The sequence below is a fragment of the Dasypus novemcinctus genome, chromosome 9 (genome assembly GCF_030445035.2).
Source record: "Dasypus novemcinctus isolate mDasNov1 chromosome 9, mDasNov1.1.hap2, whole genome shotgun sequence".
NCBI lineage: Eukaryota > Metazoa > Chordata > Mammalia > Cingulata > Dasypodidae > Dasypus > Dasypus novemcinctus.
In genome coordinates, this window is record NC_080681.1 from 75,204,778 (window position 1) to 75,224,720 (window position 19,943).

The 19,943-nt window shown below is 34.4% G+C and overlaps 1 protein-coding gene across 5 annotated transcripts in view; it reads right to left on the minus strand.

Moving 5' to 3' along the window:
* PRKAA2 (protein kinase AMP-activated catalytic subunit alpha 2) overlaps nt 1–19,943 on the minus strand; it is a 112,616-nt gene that overhangs the window by 39,877 nt on the left and 52,796 nt on the right. For 3 of the 5 annotated variants that reach the window (XR_002798070.3, XR_011649661.1, XM_004465499.5), the window contains exon 2: nt 16,357–16,498. The exons of the other annotated variants lie outside the window; for them this stretch is intronic. Coding sequence is in view for 1 of the 3 variants with exons in the window: in XM_004465499.5 (XP_004465556.1) it covers nt 16,357–16,498 (142 nt within the window). In the remaining 2 variants the exon portion in view is untranslated. The remainder of the gene's footprint in view (nt 1–16,356; nt 16,499–19,943) is intronic. 5 annotated transcript variants of the gene reach the window in all.

Genomic DNA, 19,943 nt, shown 5'->3' on the forward strand with positions numbered 1-19,943 from the left:
TGAGTACCTACTATGTGTGATCAGTAGTTCATCCCTCTACTTGGAGAGCTTAGTCTAATGAGGAATCCAGGTATTAAAAAAGTATTCTTTTCAAAATAAATCTTATCTTGAGTAGCCTCCTAATTAAAAGCCTTCAGGGTTTTCTCATTGTTCTTAGGTCCTGAAAAAATCAGGCCCTACCTCTCGTTTAATCTCTCCTTTGATTCCCAACATTGTAGTCGCACTATTTCTTTTAGCTATTTAACCACGTGGAGCGTCCTTTGTTATAAACTGCCTCCACTAACCTGAACCCTATACCATGACCCCTTCCCCACCCTTCAACTTACTAGTCATCCTCTATAACTCAGCTTAAAAGTCATTTCCTACATCTATATCAGGTTCCTTTTTGTTTTCACAAAAGCATTACCTTCAGAGCACTTTCCTCAGCTTATAATTACATGTTCATTATAATGACTATTTGATTAATGAATGTATACCTAGAAAAGTGCCTATAACAAAATACGTATTCAAATAAATATACGGTGAATGAATTAGAGCTTTGTAATAATGTAAGCAACTAGTCGAGCTAGATTCAGAAATATCTGAGAATGAAAAATTATGGTAAATTTTCAACTAATAACATTTTAATTAATCATAATGGAGTGGAGCTAGATTGAGAATGAAAAATTATGGTAAATTTTCAACTAATAACATTTTAATTAATCATAATGGAGGAGGAAGCATGACTTTTATAAGAGGGAAGTCTTAAGAAAATAGCTTCCTATTTTTTTTCCATATGAATATTCCTTTCATATGAAGCTATATTAGTGATTTAGTAGAAAAGGCAAATTCCAAGATTATATTCTAAGCCTGGCCTGAGTAAGCCAAATCTCTTGTACTCTCTAAGTAATAATTAATTATATTGAAGCATAAGAAATTTATCTTGGATCAAATATATGCCATCATTGTTTTCTACAAACAGGAAAAAAGTAAACTAATGTACTTTCTAATTATGCAAAAAATTCAATTATCCAAAAAAACTTATGCCCCAAGCATTCTGGATGGCCACGCTACAAGTATCTTTGCAATATCCATACAAACTGGCATATAAAACTCAGAGAAAAAGAAATCCTTCTAAAAAAAGACAAAACTCAACATACACAAGTACACTTTTTGGTGGTCATATGTATAAAGATTTTTAAATATTAGTACAAAGTTATGTATACAGAATATTTTTAATTAGAACTCATTCTAATATGAATGTAGTAATGTACAAATATAGTAATCATTACCATTGGTTCATAATACTCTATCTTCTTTGGTTCATGAATGGCCTGCTATTATTTTGTTAATTACTATGTTAAATACTATCATAAGACCTGAGAAAACTACCCAGGACCTTGACAATACTTCCATCTAAACTTATAGTCACCCTCCCTATCCTATCACCTTGCTTCTCCATACCCATGGTAACTGTCAAAATCCTGAATTTCCTACTCATCCTTCTCAGGTTTATCCTTTTAAATAGTTTTATTTATATGTGTATATATGTAGAAGTGTGTGTGTGTTTGTACACTCCCCTACTTTTCCATAACACATGCAAACATTATCCATACACATATTTTATTTGATTGTTCTTAACTTTATAGAAAGGGTATCATGCTATATGTAATTTTTTGGAATTTTATTGAAATGCATCCATATTCTTGTGTTTTGCTACAGTTATTCAATTTGACCATTCTAGAATAGTACACTGTATTTATTAATCTACTACCCTGTTAATAGAGAGGCTATTTATACATCTACTCCACCATTAAAAGTTACTTAAGCGGTTACCAGAATTTTGCTATTATAAATAGTACTGCTATTAACATTTTTATAAATAGGTAAGATTTTCTCTTTGGTATATACCTATGAATGGAATAGCTGCGTTATAGTGTAGGTGAATATTCAATTTAAGGAGATAATGTCACCTGTTTCCCAAAGAGATTTCAGCAATGAATAAGACAACTTGTAGATTTTCATATCCTCCAACACTTACACAATACCATATGCATTTCTTCTTTATGAAATGCATGTTCATGTGTTATGCTCACTTTTATTGAATTGACAGTATTTTTATTAAAGTGTGCAAATATAGAATATTTTCTGACATTCTAGAGTTTTTAAAGCAGTTTTATTGATATATATTCACATACCATACAATCCCTCCAAAGTGTACAGTAAATGGATTTTAGTATAATTTCAATGTTGTACATTCATCACCACAAAAAATTTTATAATTTTTCTAAATTTCATTATCCCATAAAGAAAAACTCCACACCCCCTAGCAGTCACCTCTCAATCCCTCTATCCTTCCCCAGCCATACATAACCACTAATGTAATTCCATCATTATAAATTGATTTATATTTACATTTTATATAAATGGAATCATATAATATGTAGTACTTTGTGTCCGGTTTCTTTCACTTAGCATAATGTATTTTTTCTGCCTGTTACTAACATCTTGTAATATTGATATACATTTGTTCAGTTTCAAAGAAAAAGTTTTATATATGCAATATTACCCATATTCATATTTCACATGAGGTTTTTATTATGTCATATTACATTTTTTAGCTTTCCTTCTAGTAATATGCATAACCTTAGACTTTCCTTTTCCACCAGTGGACATTCTAGAGTTTTAAGTCTTTATAAAGATTTTTACTTTATAAAACTATGTATTTTCAATCATCAATTCAAACTGAATTTGACTTTCAATTCTTCTGTAAATAGATCTCTATGTATCTCTAAGGAATAATAACCTAAAAATTATATGTGAGTATATATATGTGTATATATATATATGTGTGTGTGTATATGTATATATATATATATACAATATCATTATCATGCATAAAGAAATTTAACAAATCCTGAATATAATCAATTATCCAGAGTTTCTTGATTACCTTAGAATGCTTTTTTGTTGTTTTCTATTTTTATTGAATCAGGATCCAAATACAATCCATCATTGCAATTAGGTGATATAGCTGATGTCTTATTTAATCTACAGGTGACCATCTATTTTTTTAATTTTTTCCTTTCATTCTGTTGTTGAAGGAACCAGTTGATTTGTCAAGTAGGATTTCAAACTGTCATTTTTTTCCTTTATTTAAAATAATTTATACATCAAATTTTTTCTTAGAGAGGTCATAGGTTTACAGAAAAATCATGCAGAAAATAGAGTTCCCATATTCCTCCCCTATTATTAACAACTTGCATTATTATGGTATCTTTGTTACAAAGGATAAAAGAATATTACTGTAATTGTACTATTAAAAGTTTATAGGGAAGCAGATGTAGCTCACGCGACTGAGCTCCCATCTACCATATGGGAGGTCCAGGGTTCAATTCCTGGGGCCTTACGGTGAGGAAAGATTGGCCCACATGGAGTGCTGGCACAGCAAGATGACACAAAGAGGAGGGAGCACAGAAGAGAGACAATGGGAGACTCCGCATACCAGGCAGCTGGGGTGGCATAAGACACTGAACACCTCCTGCTCTGGAGGATCCCAGGATCAGTTCCTGGTGCTGCCTAAAGAGAAGACAGGCAGACACAGAGCGGCACACGGCAAACGGAAACAGAGAGCAGACAGTGAGTGCAAAGGCAACAGGGGGATGGGGGAAATAAATAAATACATCTTTTTTAAAAAGGTTATATAGTATGCATTAGGATTCACTATTTGTGTTTTATACTCCTTTGGGTTTTTTTGTTTTTTTTTTTTTATTTTTATACACTACTAGCAACATATATACAACCTAAAAACTTTCCCATTAGCAACATTCAAATATATAATTCAGTGCTGTTAATTACATTCACAATGTTATGTTACTGTCACCACCATCCCTTTACCAGAATTTTTTCATCACCCCAAATGGAAATTAAGCATTAAATCACTATTCCCTTAACCCAACCCAGTCCTTGGTAACCTGTAATCTGGTTTCAGACTTCACCCTTATTAAAATGATTTCATATCATTGAGCTCATACAATTATTTGTCCATTTGTGCCTTGCTTATTTCACTCAGTATTGTCTTTAAGCTTCATCCATGTTGTCACGTGTATCAGAACTTCATTTTTTATGGCTGAATAATATTCCATTGCATCAATATGCCACAATTTGTCTGTCTATTCTTTGGTCTATGGACACAGGTTACTTCCATCTTTTGACACCTGAGAATTATGTTGCTATGAACATTGGTGTGCAAATATCTGTTCAAGTTCCTGCTTTCAATTTTGGGAGTATACCTAAAAAGGAGAAGGCTGGGTCATAAGTTAATTCTATACTTAACTTTCTGAGGAACTGCTAAACTGTCTTAAACAGAGGCTGCACAATTATACATTCCCACCAACAATGGATCAATATGCCTATTTCTCTACATCCTCTCTAGTGCTTATATCTTTTTTATTTTATAAGTAGCCATTTAGTGGGTCTGAAATGGTATCTCATTGTGGTTTTGATTTGCATTTTCCTGATAGCTACTAATGTTAAGCAACTTTTCATGTGCTTTGGCCTTTGTATATCTTCTCTAGAGAAATGTCTACTCAAGTCTTTTGCCCATTTTTAAACCAGGTTTTCTTCTTCTTATATACTTATAAGATTTCTTTATATATTATTTATATATTCCTTATTAGATTTGTGGTTTCCAAATATTTTCTCCCATTCTATAAATTGTCTTTTTATTTTTATGATGAAGTCCTTTCACACATAAAGGTTTTTTAATTTTGATGGGGCCTGATTTATCGATTTTTCTCTTTCTTTGCTCATGTTTTGGATGTCAAGTTTAAGAAGCCATTGCCTAATCCAAGGTCCTGAAAATGCTTCCCAATGTTTTCTTCTAGAAGTTTTATAATGTCTTCTCTAAAATTTAGGTCTTTGATCCATTTTGAGCTAACTTTTGTAAATGGTATAAGGTATGGGACCACCTTTGTTCTTTGGCATATGGATAGTTTTCCCAGCACCATTTGCTAAAGAGACTGTTGTTTCCCAATCAAGAGGATTTGGCACCCTTTCTCAAAAAAATATCATTGGCCATAGATGTGAGAGTTTATTTCTTAACTCTCAATTTGATTCCAGTGGTCTATATGTCTCTCCTTGTGCTAACACATGGTGTTTTGATTATGGTATCTTTGTAATAAGTTTTAAAATCAGAAAATGTCAGTCCTCTATCTTCATTTCTCTTTTTTAAGATTTTGGCTATTTGGGATCCCTTATTCTTCCATGTAAATCTTATGACTGGCTTATCTATTTCTGCAAAGAAGGTTGTGGAAATTTTGACTGGATGCAATATATCTGTAAATCGTTTTGGGTAGAAGTGACGTCATAATATTTAGTCTTCCAATCCATGAACACAGAATGTCTTTCCATTCTTCTATGTCTTCTCTGATTCCTTTTAACAAGGTTTTACAGTTTTCTATGAATAACTCATGACATCCTTGGTTATATTTATCCCTATTTTATTATTTTAGTTATTACAAATGGATTTTTAAAAATTTCCTCTTCAAATTTTTCATTATTAGTGTATAGTAACATCACTGATTTTACATGTTGATCTTGTACCCTTCCAATTTTATGGATTTATTAACTTCAGTCGCTTTTTTCTGTGTTTTGCAGGATTTTCTATATATAAAGTCATATCATCTGCAAACAGGTAAAGTTTTACTTCTTCCTTTCCAATCTGGATGCCTTTTATTTCCCTTTCTTGCCTAAGTGCTCTAGCTAGAACTTGAATACAATATATATTGAATAACAGAACGGTAATAGTGGGAATCCTTAACTTGTTTCTGATCTTACAGGTAAAGCTTTCAGTCTTTCACCATTGAGTATGATGTTAGTGGTGGATATTTCACAGATGCCCTTTATCATGACAAGGAAATATCCTCCTCTTCCTAGTTTTCTAAGTATTTTTATCAAGAAGTGGTGTTAGATTTTATCAAATGCCTTTTTCTATATCAACTGAGATGACTGTTTTCCCTCCTTTGTTCTACTGGCATGGTATATTACATTAACTGATTTTCTTATGCCTCTGATAAATTCTACTTGATCGTGGTGTGTAATTCTTTAATGTGCTGTTGGATTTGGTTTCCTAGTATTTTGTGGAGGATTAAAGCATCTATATTCTTAAGGGATAACCATCTCCTGTAAATTGGCAGTTACATCTAGAGACTGATCAGATTCCAATTTGATTTTTACTTTAACTCCAGCCAAAGGCATACAATGCCTATCTCTCTTTTTGAGATTTTAGTAGCCACTGTTAATGAGAGCTCAGATTCACTAATAAGCACTGAAAATTTAAATGCTAGCCAATTATTACATTGTAGAAATCAACTTTGGCCTAAAGTAAATTCTTACCAAAACTTCTTCCCTCAAAAATCCCATTGCCTCTGAAATGCAGGCCATCAGATTACATTGCCAAATACCTTTTCATGTTATGGTCATTAGCTAATACCTTGCTAGCTCCCTCATTGTAACTTAATGTCTTCTTGCACACTGCTGTTGTCATTATCATTTTGGGTGTAGATGATAGTGTTTTAGATTATGTGCCCAATATATAGCTTCTAAGTTCCCTGATCTCTTCATTTCTAATTATCTATTTCTCCACTATACACAGCCACCTACTACCCTGGCCATAGACTATCTAATTCTATAATTGTTCACTGGATTCCCTCCTTACACCTACTAAAAGACTTGATTCCTACAATGAGAACCTCTTTCACCTGCATCATCAATTTCTCCCTTTTGACTGGATTATTACCTTCAGCATACATTCTATATCTCAATCTTAAATAACAGACCCTGTTTGGACTACATATTTTACTCTAGTTACCATCCCCATTTTTTTCTTTTCCTTTATAACTAAATTCCTGAATTATCTATAGTTACTATCTCCTCTTTATCTCATATTCTCCTCTAACCCATCAAATCAGGTTTTCACCCCCACCATTCCAATAAATTGATTCATTTCAAAAACACCAGCAACATCTTCCATGCCAATTCTAATAGTTAATTCTCAGTTCTCATCTTATTTAATATCCAACAGAATAAGGAACCTTACCAGACTCTCCTGGTTTTCCTCCTACCTCCCTGGCTATTCCTTTTTATTTTCCTTTTCTGGTTCCTCCTCACCTCCCAGATTTCTTAATATCATAGTGCCCTAGAGCTCAGTCTTTGGACCTCTTCTTTATCTTTACTCACATCACTGGTGATCTCATCCAGTCTTAGGGCTTAAATATCATTTATATGCTTATTACTTCCAAATTTATCTCTCTAGGTTATACCTCTCCTCTGAACTCCAGTCATATATTCAACAGCCTACTTACATCTCACTTGGATGCCTAAGAACTTCAAAAGACCAAAATAAGATTCTTAACATGCCCCCTCTCCCTTTAACAACCCACATCAAACCTGTTCCTTCCAAAATCTCCACTTTTAGAATTAGCTGCAACTCCATCCTTTTATTTGCCCAGGGACCAAATATCCTGGAGTCATCCTTGATTTCTTTCCTGTCACTCCTTACATCTAGTCCACCTGCCAAATGCTGTTGGCTCTCCCTTGAAAGCATATACGGGATCTGACTACTTCTCAATATTGCCTCACTATGCCCAATTCCAAGCCACCATGATCTTTCACTCAGACTACTAAAATTGACTCCTAATTGGTTTCCCTACTTTGATTCTTACCCGGCTATAGTCTATTATCAAAACTGTAGCTAAAGTGACAGTTTAAATGTAAGATCACATAACACTTCCAACGACTTCCCATATCACTCAGAATAAAAGAAAAAGCCCTTAAAATGACCTATAATGCCCTACACAATCTGATTTTCCTGTATGTCTCTGAACCTATCTCTTACTCTACAAGCCCTAGATTATTCTGCAATCCTGATCTCTGGACTGCAGGAATTTCCACCTCAGAACCTTTGTTTCATCTGTCTGGAACATTCCTCCTCCAGATTTCTACATGGCATATTGCCTCAACTCTTTCATTAATATACTATGTATTTTACTAGAATGGGGTTTACTTTCTTTCTCCTTGATGACCCCCACTACACACATACACACAAATATAAGCTCCATAACCTCAGGGATTTCTGTTGTTGTTGACTTTTAGTTCAGTGATGTATCCTCAGTGTGTCAAGTGAAGCTATTTGTTGAATGAATTGATTAACTGACCTTTCTAGCCTTTTTTTCACTCCACTTCCCTGTACATACTCTGTGCACCAACCAAACTAGACTATTCCTAATATAGCATGCTCTTTATACTTACATTCCCTCACTCTTGCTTGTCCTCCTAGAACCATGAGGACTCTGCTCAAATGCCGACTTTTATATATGTTACAAGTACTGAACACCTATGATTTGTGCTAGATGTTGGAGAAATGAAGAAGGTATGTGACGTCTTTAAATGTCTAATGGAATTCTCAAACTTAACATAGAACAGTATCCTTAATAGTCGCCCTCCCAACCAGCTCCCTTCCCATTCATTCCATCTCACAACCATATCGCCACCTAATTGCTTAAATCAAAAACTTAGTTGTACAAGAAAAAAAAAGGATACCTTCCTCCCATTTGTTTTCCTCCCATCAATAATTCATTAGTTGTACCTCAAAATATATTATGAATATATCAATTTCCATTTAGACTAATACTGTCCAATAGAACTGTCTGCAGTGTTGGAAATATTTTTATGTCTGCTCTTTCCAATAAGTAGCCACTAGCCATATGTTATTTTTAAGCATTTGAAATGTGGCTAGTACAACTGAAAAAATATTATTTTTTTATTTTAGTTAATTTAAATTTAAATAGCCATGTGGCTAGTGGCCACAGTACTGTATTGGATAACACAAATCTAGACTACCACTGGCTAAAGCCACCAACATTTCTCAGCTAGGTTATGGCAACAGCTATCTAACGGGTCTTCCTGTTCCTACTTCTGTTTCCATACCCATTTTATACTACAGTCATATCATATCACTCCCCCAACTTTCAAGGGCTTCCCATTGTGAAGAAAATCCAAACCTCTTAGCAAGGTTTTCATGGCTCTGCAATATTTGGTCCCTGTCTATTCTCTGACCTCATGAACTTCCTCTCTTCCTCTTATTTATTCTACCCTGGTATCATGTCAATCTTCCTTTTCCTACAACACTTGAAGTTGAATTACTCCTAAGGCCTTTAAGGTTGCTGCTTCCTTTGTTGAGAACACTCTGCCTCCAGATTCTCAAAGTGGCTAGATCTTTATTTACTTGAGATCTTAGATTAAACCTCTCTTCCTCAGTGAAGGCTCCCCCACAACCGAGTCAAAATTAGTACTTTCTCCTCCCTAGTCATACTTCATGATGGCACCATGTTTCATTGTTCTCAAAACATTTATCACTGCTGAAATAATATTAAATTTATTTATTTATTGTCTGTCTCTCCCTTGCTAGAATATAAACTCCACAAAAGGAGAGACCTTGCCTGTCTTATACCATTGTATCCCCAATGTCTAGAACAGTACCTATCCGGTAGCAGGTGCTCAATAAAACTTTGTTGAGTAAATAAATGATAAATGCATAGATAGCTCCTGCTCCCAGTCTTGTAGTCCAAGAAGAAAATAGACAATTACAATACAATGCTAAGGCATTTGGAATAGGTGAATATTGCGTGTTCTGGGAGCAGATGGAAGAAACAAAACCCAGTCTTATAGGATAAGGTAGGTTTTCTAGAGGGAATTGCATTTAAAAGCTGAAACCTAAAAGGCAAATTGGAATTGACAATCCAGAAGGAAGGAGATGTGGGTAAAGTTTTCCAGGCAGAGGCAATAGTTGAAGTCCTTCAGGCAAGAGAATATGGTGGCCTGACAGTAAGAACAGAGGAAAATGGACAGAGTCCGTAGAAAATACAAAAAAAGAACTGCAAAACTTTATGATTAATTATATGTAAGGAGAGAAAAGGAAGAATTGAAGATGATGCCCAGCCTTCAGGATTAGGAAATTATGTGAATGGTACTCTCATTAAAAACAACAACAACAAAAATAGGAGGTATAAGTTTTGGAAAAAAAGAAGAATTCAATTTAGTGTTAGAGGACTCTATGATTCAGAATGGAAATATCCAATAAATGGTTAGATAAATGCATTCAGAATTCAAGAGAAATATCTGGGCCAGAAATATATATTTGGAAATAACTGGTGTGGAAACAACAAATGAAGTCATGCTAGTAGATGAGGTCATCCACAGAGGGTTCAGTAAGAAAGGTATACTAATTCAGAATACTAAAATTCATCAATATTTAATGGCCAGGAAGATAAAGAGGAATATATAAGAGAAAGTTTTAAAAGGAGGCAATAATGGAAGAAGGAAATCAGAAGACTATAATGTCATGGAAAACTAGGAATTGTAGTATTTCAGTGTACAGTAGTGGTTAACGATGTTAAAAATTAAAAAGCTGTCCATAGGTTGATATATACTAATAGAATACGCAGGAAAAAACAGCCTACAAAATTAGAAAGTATTCTATCTCTAAATTGAGAGGACACTGAGATCCCACATGGCTGATGTATGCAGTTCTCCTGCTTGCAGTTGTAGACTCTTTCGGTTCCCTGGTGTGGTGGTTTACCACCTTCACTTCACTGCTAGCTGACCTGGGTAAGTCCAATGAACTGAAGAGTAGGTGTTACAACTCTGCTGACGCTCAGAGCCCAGCTGGCACATGGCCAGTCCAGAGATTCAAGTCCCCTGAGTATAAACCATCCCTAGCACCAACAACAGGTTCAGTAAAAGTGACAGAAGAGGCATGTGTAGAAAGGTCACATCTGAGTCCAACTCCATCACACTCAGGAGCACAAATTCCAAAGTAGGACCCACTGACAAGGCACTGAACTCCAGAGTTACCTGCCATGACTGCAGAACCCATGTGTCTCCATAGCCCTCAGGAGCACCAGTACCTGAGGTTGCACCAGTACCTGAGGTTGTATCTACTTTGGCTGTCTCTGGGATCCTGCTGAGACATGCATAAGCATGACCTAAGTGGACATCACCATCCCAGGGTCCAAAGGACAGAGGAATAAAATATGGATTAGAGTGGACTTACTGGTATTCTACTATAGAACTATTTTGACTCTAGCAATGGAAGAAACTGTATCATTGATGTGGATACAGTGGCCACGGGAGTTGTTGAGGGCAGGGAGAGGGAAGAAGAGGTGTGATGTGGGGGCATTTTTGGGACTTGGAGTTGTCCTGAATGATATTGCAGGGACAGATGCAGGACATTATATATCCTGTCATAATCCAGTGAATGGACTGGGGTAGAGTGTAAACTACAATGTAAACTATAATCCATGTGGTATAGCAGTGCTCCAAAATGTATTCACCAACACAATCAATGTGCCACAATGATAAAAAAAGGCTGTTGATGTGGGAGGGGAGGGGTAAGGTGGGGTGGGGGTATATGGAAACCTCATATTTTTTAATGCAAAATTTTTTTGTGATCTATGTATCTTTTTTTTAAAAAGACAAAAAAATTTTTTTTTAATTAGAACATATTGATCTTTTGACCCATTAAAATCAAGTTTCCCTCAAATCAATGGAGGAGATGAGGTTAAAAATTTGTTGCTATGGGGGGAGGAGGGGGTGAGGGGGGTGGGGGTATATGGGGACATCATATTTTTTTAATGTAATATTAAAAAAATAAAGAAAAAACAATTTTAAAAAATCAATTCAACAAATTCTACTTAATGGGAAATTTTGAATTTTCCTTTAAATTGTATTTGTTATTTTTAATTTCCCCCCAGTGTGTTGTAGTCGATAATATTTTTTCCAATTTGAGTTAATAGAGAAATCATGTTACAAATATCCTTCATTTTTGGTATTCAGTGTTCAAACTTTCTTGTTATTTCTAGAGGCCCATTCTCTAATTGGGAAACTATTCTTGGCAGTTAGTCTAAGACCACACAAAATATAACCACTCAAAGGATCAGGTCTCTCTCCCTGTTTAAATCACACTATTAGAGGCTATGTCAGTAAGACTGTACTGAAGCAAAAATACTCAAGTGCTTTAAAAAAAAAAATTCTGATCTAGAATTAAAGAGGCAATGTGGCTGAGTAGATTAAACTCAAGGCTGAATGCCAGAAGCTTTAAACATTAAATTCTCTTCTCTCAATTATATTCTGACCAATTCTGAGAATGTTCCTTAACTCTTTCACAAACTAACACAGCAAACAATTACATATTCCTACATCAGAAACAGATAGTCTAATCAAAATTAATAATTTTAAGTAATTATTAAAATGGAGGCAAGAAAATAGTGATAGATATGGCATGAAAATATGCTTTTATTAAATTCTCATGACAATTACCAACAGTTTACTAACACAATCTGATTTCTATTTTGAGGAACAGAACAGAAACTAGGATTCACACTCTATGGACAAAAATTCCCTGGAGTCTTTCAGGGTTGGCATTCTAAAAGTGATGAAGTCAAGGCATAAGGCAAATGCTGAGAGATCTCTCCCTTCTCCACTCTCATTTTGGCATGTGATACTTTTAGTCTTCCTCTTACAGGAAGTCAGCATTCAATAAAGAAAAGATATTTCATTTAGAAGCCACTCAGTAACTTTTACTAGAATAAAATCACCACTAAAATGGAGTAGAAAATATGAAGTGATATTTTCAACAATTTTCAGCAGTTGATATGCTCTATTTCAGTTAACTGAAAACCAAGAGATATTTTGAATCATGAAAGAGGACTGTTAAGAGCTTATAGGCTATCAGTTCCTGCTTAAGGCTAATGTTCATCAACTATAAGGCATTATACCAGTGCCAACAAATTTAATCCTCAAATAACCCGATCAGGTAGTCATATTTCCTATTGTAAAGTTACGAAACAAAGGATATGTGAGGTATGTCACTGAACTCATAGGTAATATTTTAATTCTTATAACCTAAAAAAATTGTATATAAACACTCTGATTCATCATTAGAATATAGGTCCTAGATGGTAACCTTTTGGCCAAGTATTGCCATGCAATTTCAGAGGCCTCATTCCTTGTTTATATTTTTGATTGAGTAAACTTCAAGTGAAGATCAAATGACATTGAAGTTTACTGTAAGAATGAAGATTTCATGGCAGCAATATCATCACAGGGTACTGAGTAGCACACAAAACCTAAAAGAACTTCCTCCACAGTCAGTGACATATTTATGCCATTGGTAAGATGAATTCCATGGGCCCTGCCACTGAACACACTAAATTTACAATAACAATAAGTGTAGTGATAGATATTAAATGTCCCAAATACCAGCAATAACTGGATCAGGCATTCATTTAAGGATTTCAAGAATGTTATTATATTAGTTTCTTATTGCTGCTGTAATAAATTACCTCAAACTTAGTGGCTTAAAACAACAGTTGTAAAGGCTAAAAGTACAACACATATCTCACTGAACTTAAATCAAAGTATCAGCACGGCTACAGTGCCTTCTGGAGCTACTAGGGGAGAATTCATTTTCATGCACTAGCCAGATTTTAGAGATCACCTGTATACCTTGTTCATGGCCCCCTTACTCCATCTTTGAAGCTAGGAATTGCTGGTCAAGTCCCTATCACATCACTAAGAATCTTGCTTTGTCTGCACATCTCGTTCTCTGGCTCTCTTCTTTTGCCTCTCTCTTCCACTTTTGAAAGGACCCTTGTAATTATTATCTGGGCCCACCCAGATAATAAAGTATCTTATATTTGGTTATTTCCCCCCCAAACCACCCAGTTAATGACACTCTATATTAGTGTTATATACTTGTTATAGTTCATGAGAGAATGTTCTCATAATTGTTCTGTTAACCTCAGTCCATCGTCCACCCCAGGATTCACTGTTATACAGCCCCATACTTTGTATAATCATTCAAAATGAACACTCTGTAACTCTCATATTCATCAGAGTTGTGCTGTCATCTCAGTCAATTTTAGAATGTTTTCATTACTCTAAAAGGAAAAATCTCATACCCTCTTATACCCTCCTATTGTTGTCCCTTAGAGTTACAATATTACTGTTAAATATAATCCATAAATTACATTAGTTATAATTTTCCCATCACCATATACTGAACATTTTTTAAAGGAAGAACATTCCTGTACTATTAACCACAATCTTCATCCACCATCAAAATCACTATGTCATACAGTCCCTACATTATTCTCTAGCTTCAACTGAAATATTACATACCCAGACTACCCCTGTCACCCACAATCACATTTAAAATAAATTAGCAGTGTTAAACTCACTATAATGTACTATCATCAACTCTATTCATTTCCACACTTTTACAATAAACATTATGTAAGAAGTCTACATAAATTATGCATCAGCTCCCATTTCTCAACCCACATTCAATTTTCTAGTAAACTATATTCTAGAGTTTAACTCCATGAGTTTACTCATCATTTCAGTTCATATTAGTAAGACCATACAATATTTGTTGTTTTGAGTCTGACTTATTTCACACAACATAATGTCCTCAAGGTTCATCCATGTTGTCATATGCATCCTGATTTCATTTTTTCTTACAGCTGAACAGTATTCCATGTATTTATATAGCACATTTTATTTATGCACTCATTGGTTGATGGACATTTGGGTTGTTTCCATATTTTAGCAATTATGAATAATGTTGCCATGAACATCGGTGTGCAAATATCAGTTCACATCATTGCTTTCAGTTCTTCTGAATATAATACTAGTAACGGGACTGCTGGATCATACAGCAGTTCCATCTTAAGTTTTATGAGGAACCACCAAACTGTCTTCCACAAAGGCTGTGCCATTCTACATCCCACCAATAGTGAAGGAGTGTTCCTATTTCTCCATATCTTCTCCAGCACTTACAGTTTTCTGTTTTTGTAATCATGGTCATTCTATAAGATGTGAAATGATATCTTAGTGTAGTATGATCTGCATTTCTCTAATAAGTAATGGTGTTGAACACTTTTTCATATGCTTTTCAGCCATTTGTATTTCCTCTTTAAAGAAATGTCTATTCAAGTCTTTGGCCCATTTCTTAATTGGGCTGCTTGTCTTTTTAATGTTGGGTTATACGATCTCTTTATATAACATGGATATCAAACCTTTATTGGATATACGGTAAACAAATATTTTCTCCCATTGACTAGGCTGCCTTTTCACTTTCTTGATAAAAGCCTTTTGAAGCACAAAATTTAGAGCTTTGTATCCCTTGTATATGTGTTGTTATACACTAATTATTTATGGATGTTCAGGTATGAATGATAAACTTCAATTAAAAAGGTTAAAAAATATTAACAATAAAGGTAAAATCAGAGCTCCACAAATTTATTTTTCCTTTAAAAGTGACTTATACATCTATTTTTAAAAAGACTGGAGTACTAGAGTAGATATTATTAGCATGGCATTTAGAGTCAGATCTGAACTCAAATACTAGCTCTGCAACTTACTGGCTATATGACCTCGGACAAGTTGCTGATCTCTTTAGATATACAGTTTCCTTGTCTATGAAATGAGGATAATAAAACCTACCTTAAAAGTTTATCATGAGAATAAAGTGAAATTGTAAATGGAAAATGCTCACTACAGTTCTTAGCTACTATCAAGTACTCTATAAGTGAGATTATTAATTTTATAAAATTTAAAATGAAGAATAAAGATAATTTTCAATGTCTATTATGTTATATTTTCTCAATAAATATTAAACTGCAACTTCAAAGGATTTAAAGCAATTGTCACATACTTAATACAAAACCTTTCTATAGGTTTAATCTATTTTTAATTATCTCATTTATCTTTTAATTTAATTAGTTTATTTATTAATATTTTAATATTTATATTGTTCATCTTTTAATTTGTAACTTGTCTTATTCCCCAAAAAAATTCATTTGGCTTCCAAAAAGCTTTACTATTAGCAATCACAGTAATACTTGCAATTCTACAAGTAACACACTATGTGGGATAATCTTTAACCATTATTTTCTACATTTTCCAAAAAGAAAATACCCTGTCAAATGGAAAATGACTAGAAAAAATTACAAATTAAATTCCTGAATGATCTTTAAAGTGAACACTAGAGATTAAGAGTCAACTTCCAAGGCTGCATTTATCACTTAAATATTGTACCAATTTTGAAACAATGTCTTTTAATTCTAAACCAAGAGTGTGCAAAAAGGATTGATGGAAGTTAGATGAATTAACACTTGCTAAATATGATTAAAAATATATTTTTTCAAAAATATCTAATAACTGGTTTAGCTACAGGTTACCAATTATTTAAAAATTCATAAAAATATTTAAGACAGTTTTCTCGTCTGTGCTATTAGATATAAAAATACTTACAGTTTGATAATATGAGGATGACGAAAGAGTTTTAGATTTTGAATTTCTCGTTTTATTTTTCCAACAACATCTAAACTGCGAATCTTCTGTCTATTTAAGATTTTAACTGCCACTTTATGGCCTGTCAATTGATGTTCTCCAACTAAAGAAAAGAAAAGGGAAATATTTGCTGTAGTAATAATGTAATCATCTATTCATGCTTCCTCCCACTGTATCCCCAAATTTCTTTACTCACATATACTGCTTTTAACACTTTTTGCACAGAACTAAAGTTATCCCTTTTTATTTCCATCTCTTCTAGAGTACACACTCCTTGGGATAAAAATTCAATCTTAGTCATCTCTCTACTTTAGCACCAAGATGTTCACTAAATATTTGTGGAAAGGATTACTGAATTTTAGATTCCTCCATAAAAATATAATCAACTTCGGAATAGAACAAACAGAATAGAATTCATTATTTTGTTACTCTTTTTCTCCTCTTCTGCTTAAGAACAGTCACTGTACTATGGATCATAAATGATTGCTAAGATAAATTCAGAACTAGTTTCTTTGAAACTATTTCATCAGAAAATCCACAGTAGCCTTTTTTTTTTTCACTCTTCCATAAAGCCTTCCTGTTCACCCTATTTGATGTGATCTCTCTTTCAAACCCTCATACTATGTTTATAAAATTCGTATGTTATTTATCATTTTTAGGCTATTATAAACATGATAAATGACAAATAATAATGACATAAGCTATTAGCTCATACCCTCCTTGAATAAGACACAGTAGAGCTCAACTGAATCTTCCAAGAAGTATGTAGCACACTGTTTTTACATGGTAGATGATATTAAATATACATTGCATTAAATGAAACAACCCTTCCCCTTTCATATAACAAATTTATGGTATCCACATTAATAGTGATATACTTAAATACTGTACTGTGGTACAGGTGAAAAAAATCCCTCAATCAGGGGACAAATTGGTCAGCTTCCTCTCCTATTTCCTTCTCAATTATTACTCTAAACTTTCCCCATTCTCCTCAAAACATCTATTCAACCTCTGACCCTTTTCAGCAAACTCACCTTCTACTTCATTGGTAAAAACAAAACCATCTTTAGGAGTGATTCTCCTTATCTTCTTGAATCTCTATCTTAAACTCACTTATATCCACATACCTCTTTCCTCCAGGTTTCAGAGGATGTTGTTCAAGGCCAGTCTCATCAATGTGCGCCCTTGAACCTATATTTTGTACAATTTCTTTAAATTGACCTTTTCCATTTATTTTTTTCTCTCCATATTTTGGTTTGGTTGCATTTTGCCTGACAGACCATTTCCACTTCTAATAGTGCTTTCTCCTCAGGCTATAAACATTTCCAAGTCTCCCATCCCTCTGCATCCTCCTCTCTTTTCCAACATTTGTCACATCAAAATTTCTCAAAAAAGTAGTCTACATTTTTGTCTTTATCACCATTTCTAAACTCACTGCTATCTGGCTTCTGCTACCACCCCTCTACTGAAACCAAAGGCTCACCAAATACCCTTTATCAAACCATGTATGCTTTCAGTTTTCACCTTACTGTAAGGAAATTCTGCTGTACTCTCTTTTTGGTGGCACTGCTCTCTCCTGGTTCTCTTACTAACTCTCAGGTGCTCTTTTTTATGGCTTCTTGATCTACCTACCACCTGTTCTTTAAAGACTACTCCCCTCAAGTTTCCAACCTAGGCACAAGATATTCCTGGGAGTATTCCTTAAGCTATGTGATTCCTCCCTCATAGTTTTAATTACCATCCATATGCCAATGACTTTGTCCCCTCTTTCAAATTCATGTATCAAGATGAATATCCCACAAATGTCTCAAATTCAAGAAATTCAAAACTAAACCCATCAATCTCCTCTCTACCAAACATATGTCCTCTATTGCACTTAGTGGCACATAGTCTATGTGCTAGGAATAAGGAGCCAGCTGATATTACCTCCTACGCATTTCTTGGAGTCAGGTTTCAACTCATTATGACAAACATGTTATTAAAAATAATAAAAATAATGACACTTATTAAGTGTTTATTATGTACTAAGTGTTATTCTATGTGTTAGCTGCCCTGTTCATTCAACCTTACACCAAACCTATGGAGTATCATTATCCTCTACTGTACAAATGAGTGACTTGAAGCATAGATAAGTTAAATAACTAGACCAAGGTCACATAGTAAATGGTGGCACAACATGTTATCCCAAGCAGTCTGACTTCAGAACCAGCATGTTTAACCACAACAGAGTAATGCCCCAGTCAGAACAATCCAAACATTAATTGTGCTGACTTAAGAAGAATTGAGTTCCCAATTTTAAAAAAATATATTATTACCTTAAAAACTTTCTGAAGCAGCAATTTATCATCTCAAAACATTAAAACATTAACAAGCTTGAAAGCTATTTTCTCAATATTTAAAACAATCAAATTGGGAGAAATTAAGTTCAAGCAACATAACTTACTATACTTTTAAAGTATGCTGCTAAGACTCCAGAAAGCATCACTGATTTCAGGGACTTTCTATTCAATAAAAATAGCCTAGATGGTTTTCTTGCCTAGGTGGTTTATTACTCACCTTTGGGAAATTTTCAATACCCAAACAACTGCCTGGGTGGCATAAGTATGTCTCCTCAAATCCTTAATAGGCTGAATGAAAGTATAGCATTTAAAATCCCTTTGTCAATACAAAGGAAGAGTTAAATTCCCACATTCCTATTTGATAATTTAAATTCCTGAGAACATATGTGGTCTTTCCAGATCAAAGAAGTAAGACCTAGAACTCTAATAGTCAAGGAGGTGTTTTGTTTTTTAATGCCACATGTTAAACTAGAAAACAGACAAATCAAAGAATGTATAAATACACTCAGAAAATAATACATATCAATAAAGTATTACTTTGACTATGATAACTGAGAAAATAATTGACTCATGTATTTTTATACATGAAGAAGTTTTTCCCCATGAAACACTGGAAAAGAAATGGTATCATCCCTTGAAATGGCTAAGCATACTGATAAGCCACTTGTATATCTGAGGTCAAAAGAATCAAATGCATTAAGAATTCCTGCTGAACTATGGTAGGGAACATGTGCTGAACTATGGTAGCCTTTGCCTGTGACCCACATATAAACCCTGTGCTTAGGACCAGGTGTGTTAGCAAGGCAAGATAAAACACATCTGCTCTTCCTCCCACTCCCTACCCCCAGCAGCCACCATGGTTTTTCACGGGTTGGAGTTGTCCTGGGTGGTGCTGCAGGGACAGTTACTGGACATTGCATGTCTTCCCATGGCCCACTGGGTGGACTGTGGGAGAGTGTAGGCTATGGTGTGGACCATTGACCATGAGGTGCAGCGGTGCTCAGAAATGTATTCACCAAATGCAATGAATGTCTCATGATGATGGAGGAAGTTGTTGTTATGGAGGGAGGAGTGGGGTGAGGGGGCTGGAGGGCATATGGGGACCTCATATTTTTTTAATGTAACATTAAAAAAACAAATAAAGACAAAAAAAAACACAAACACATCTGCTAGCAGATAGAGATGTGCATTCCTTCCCTTAGTGTCCCA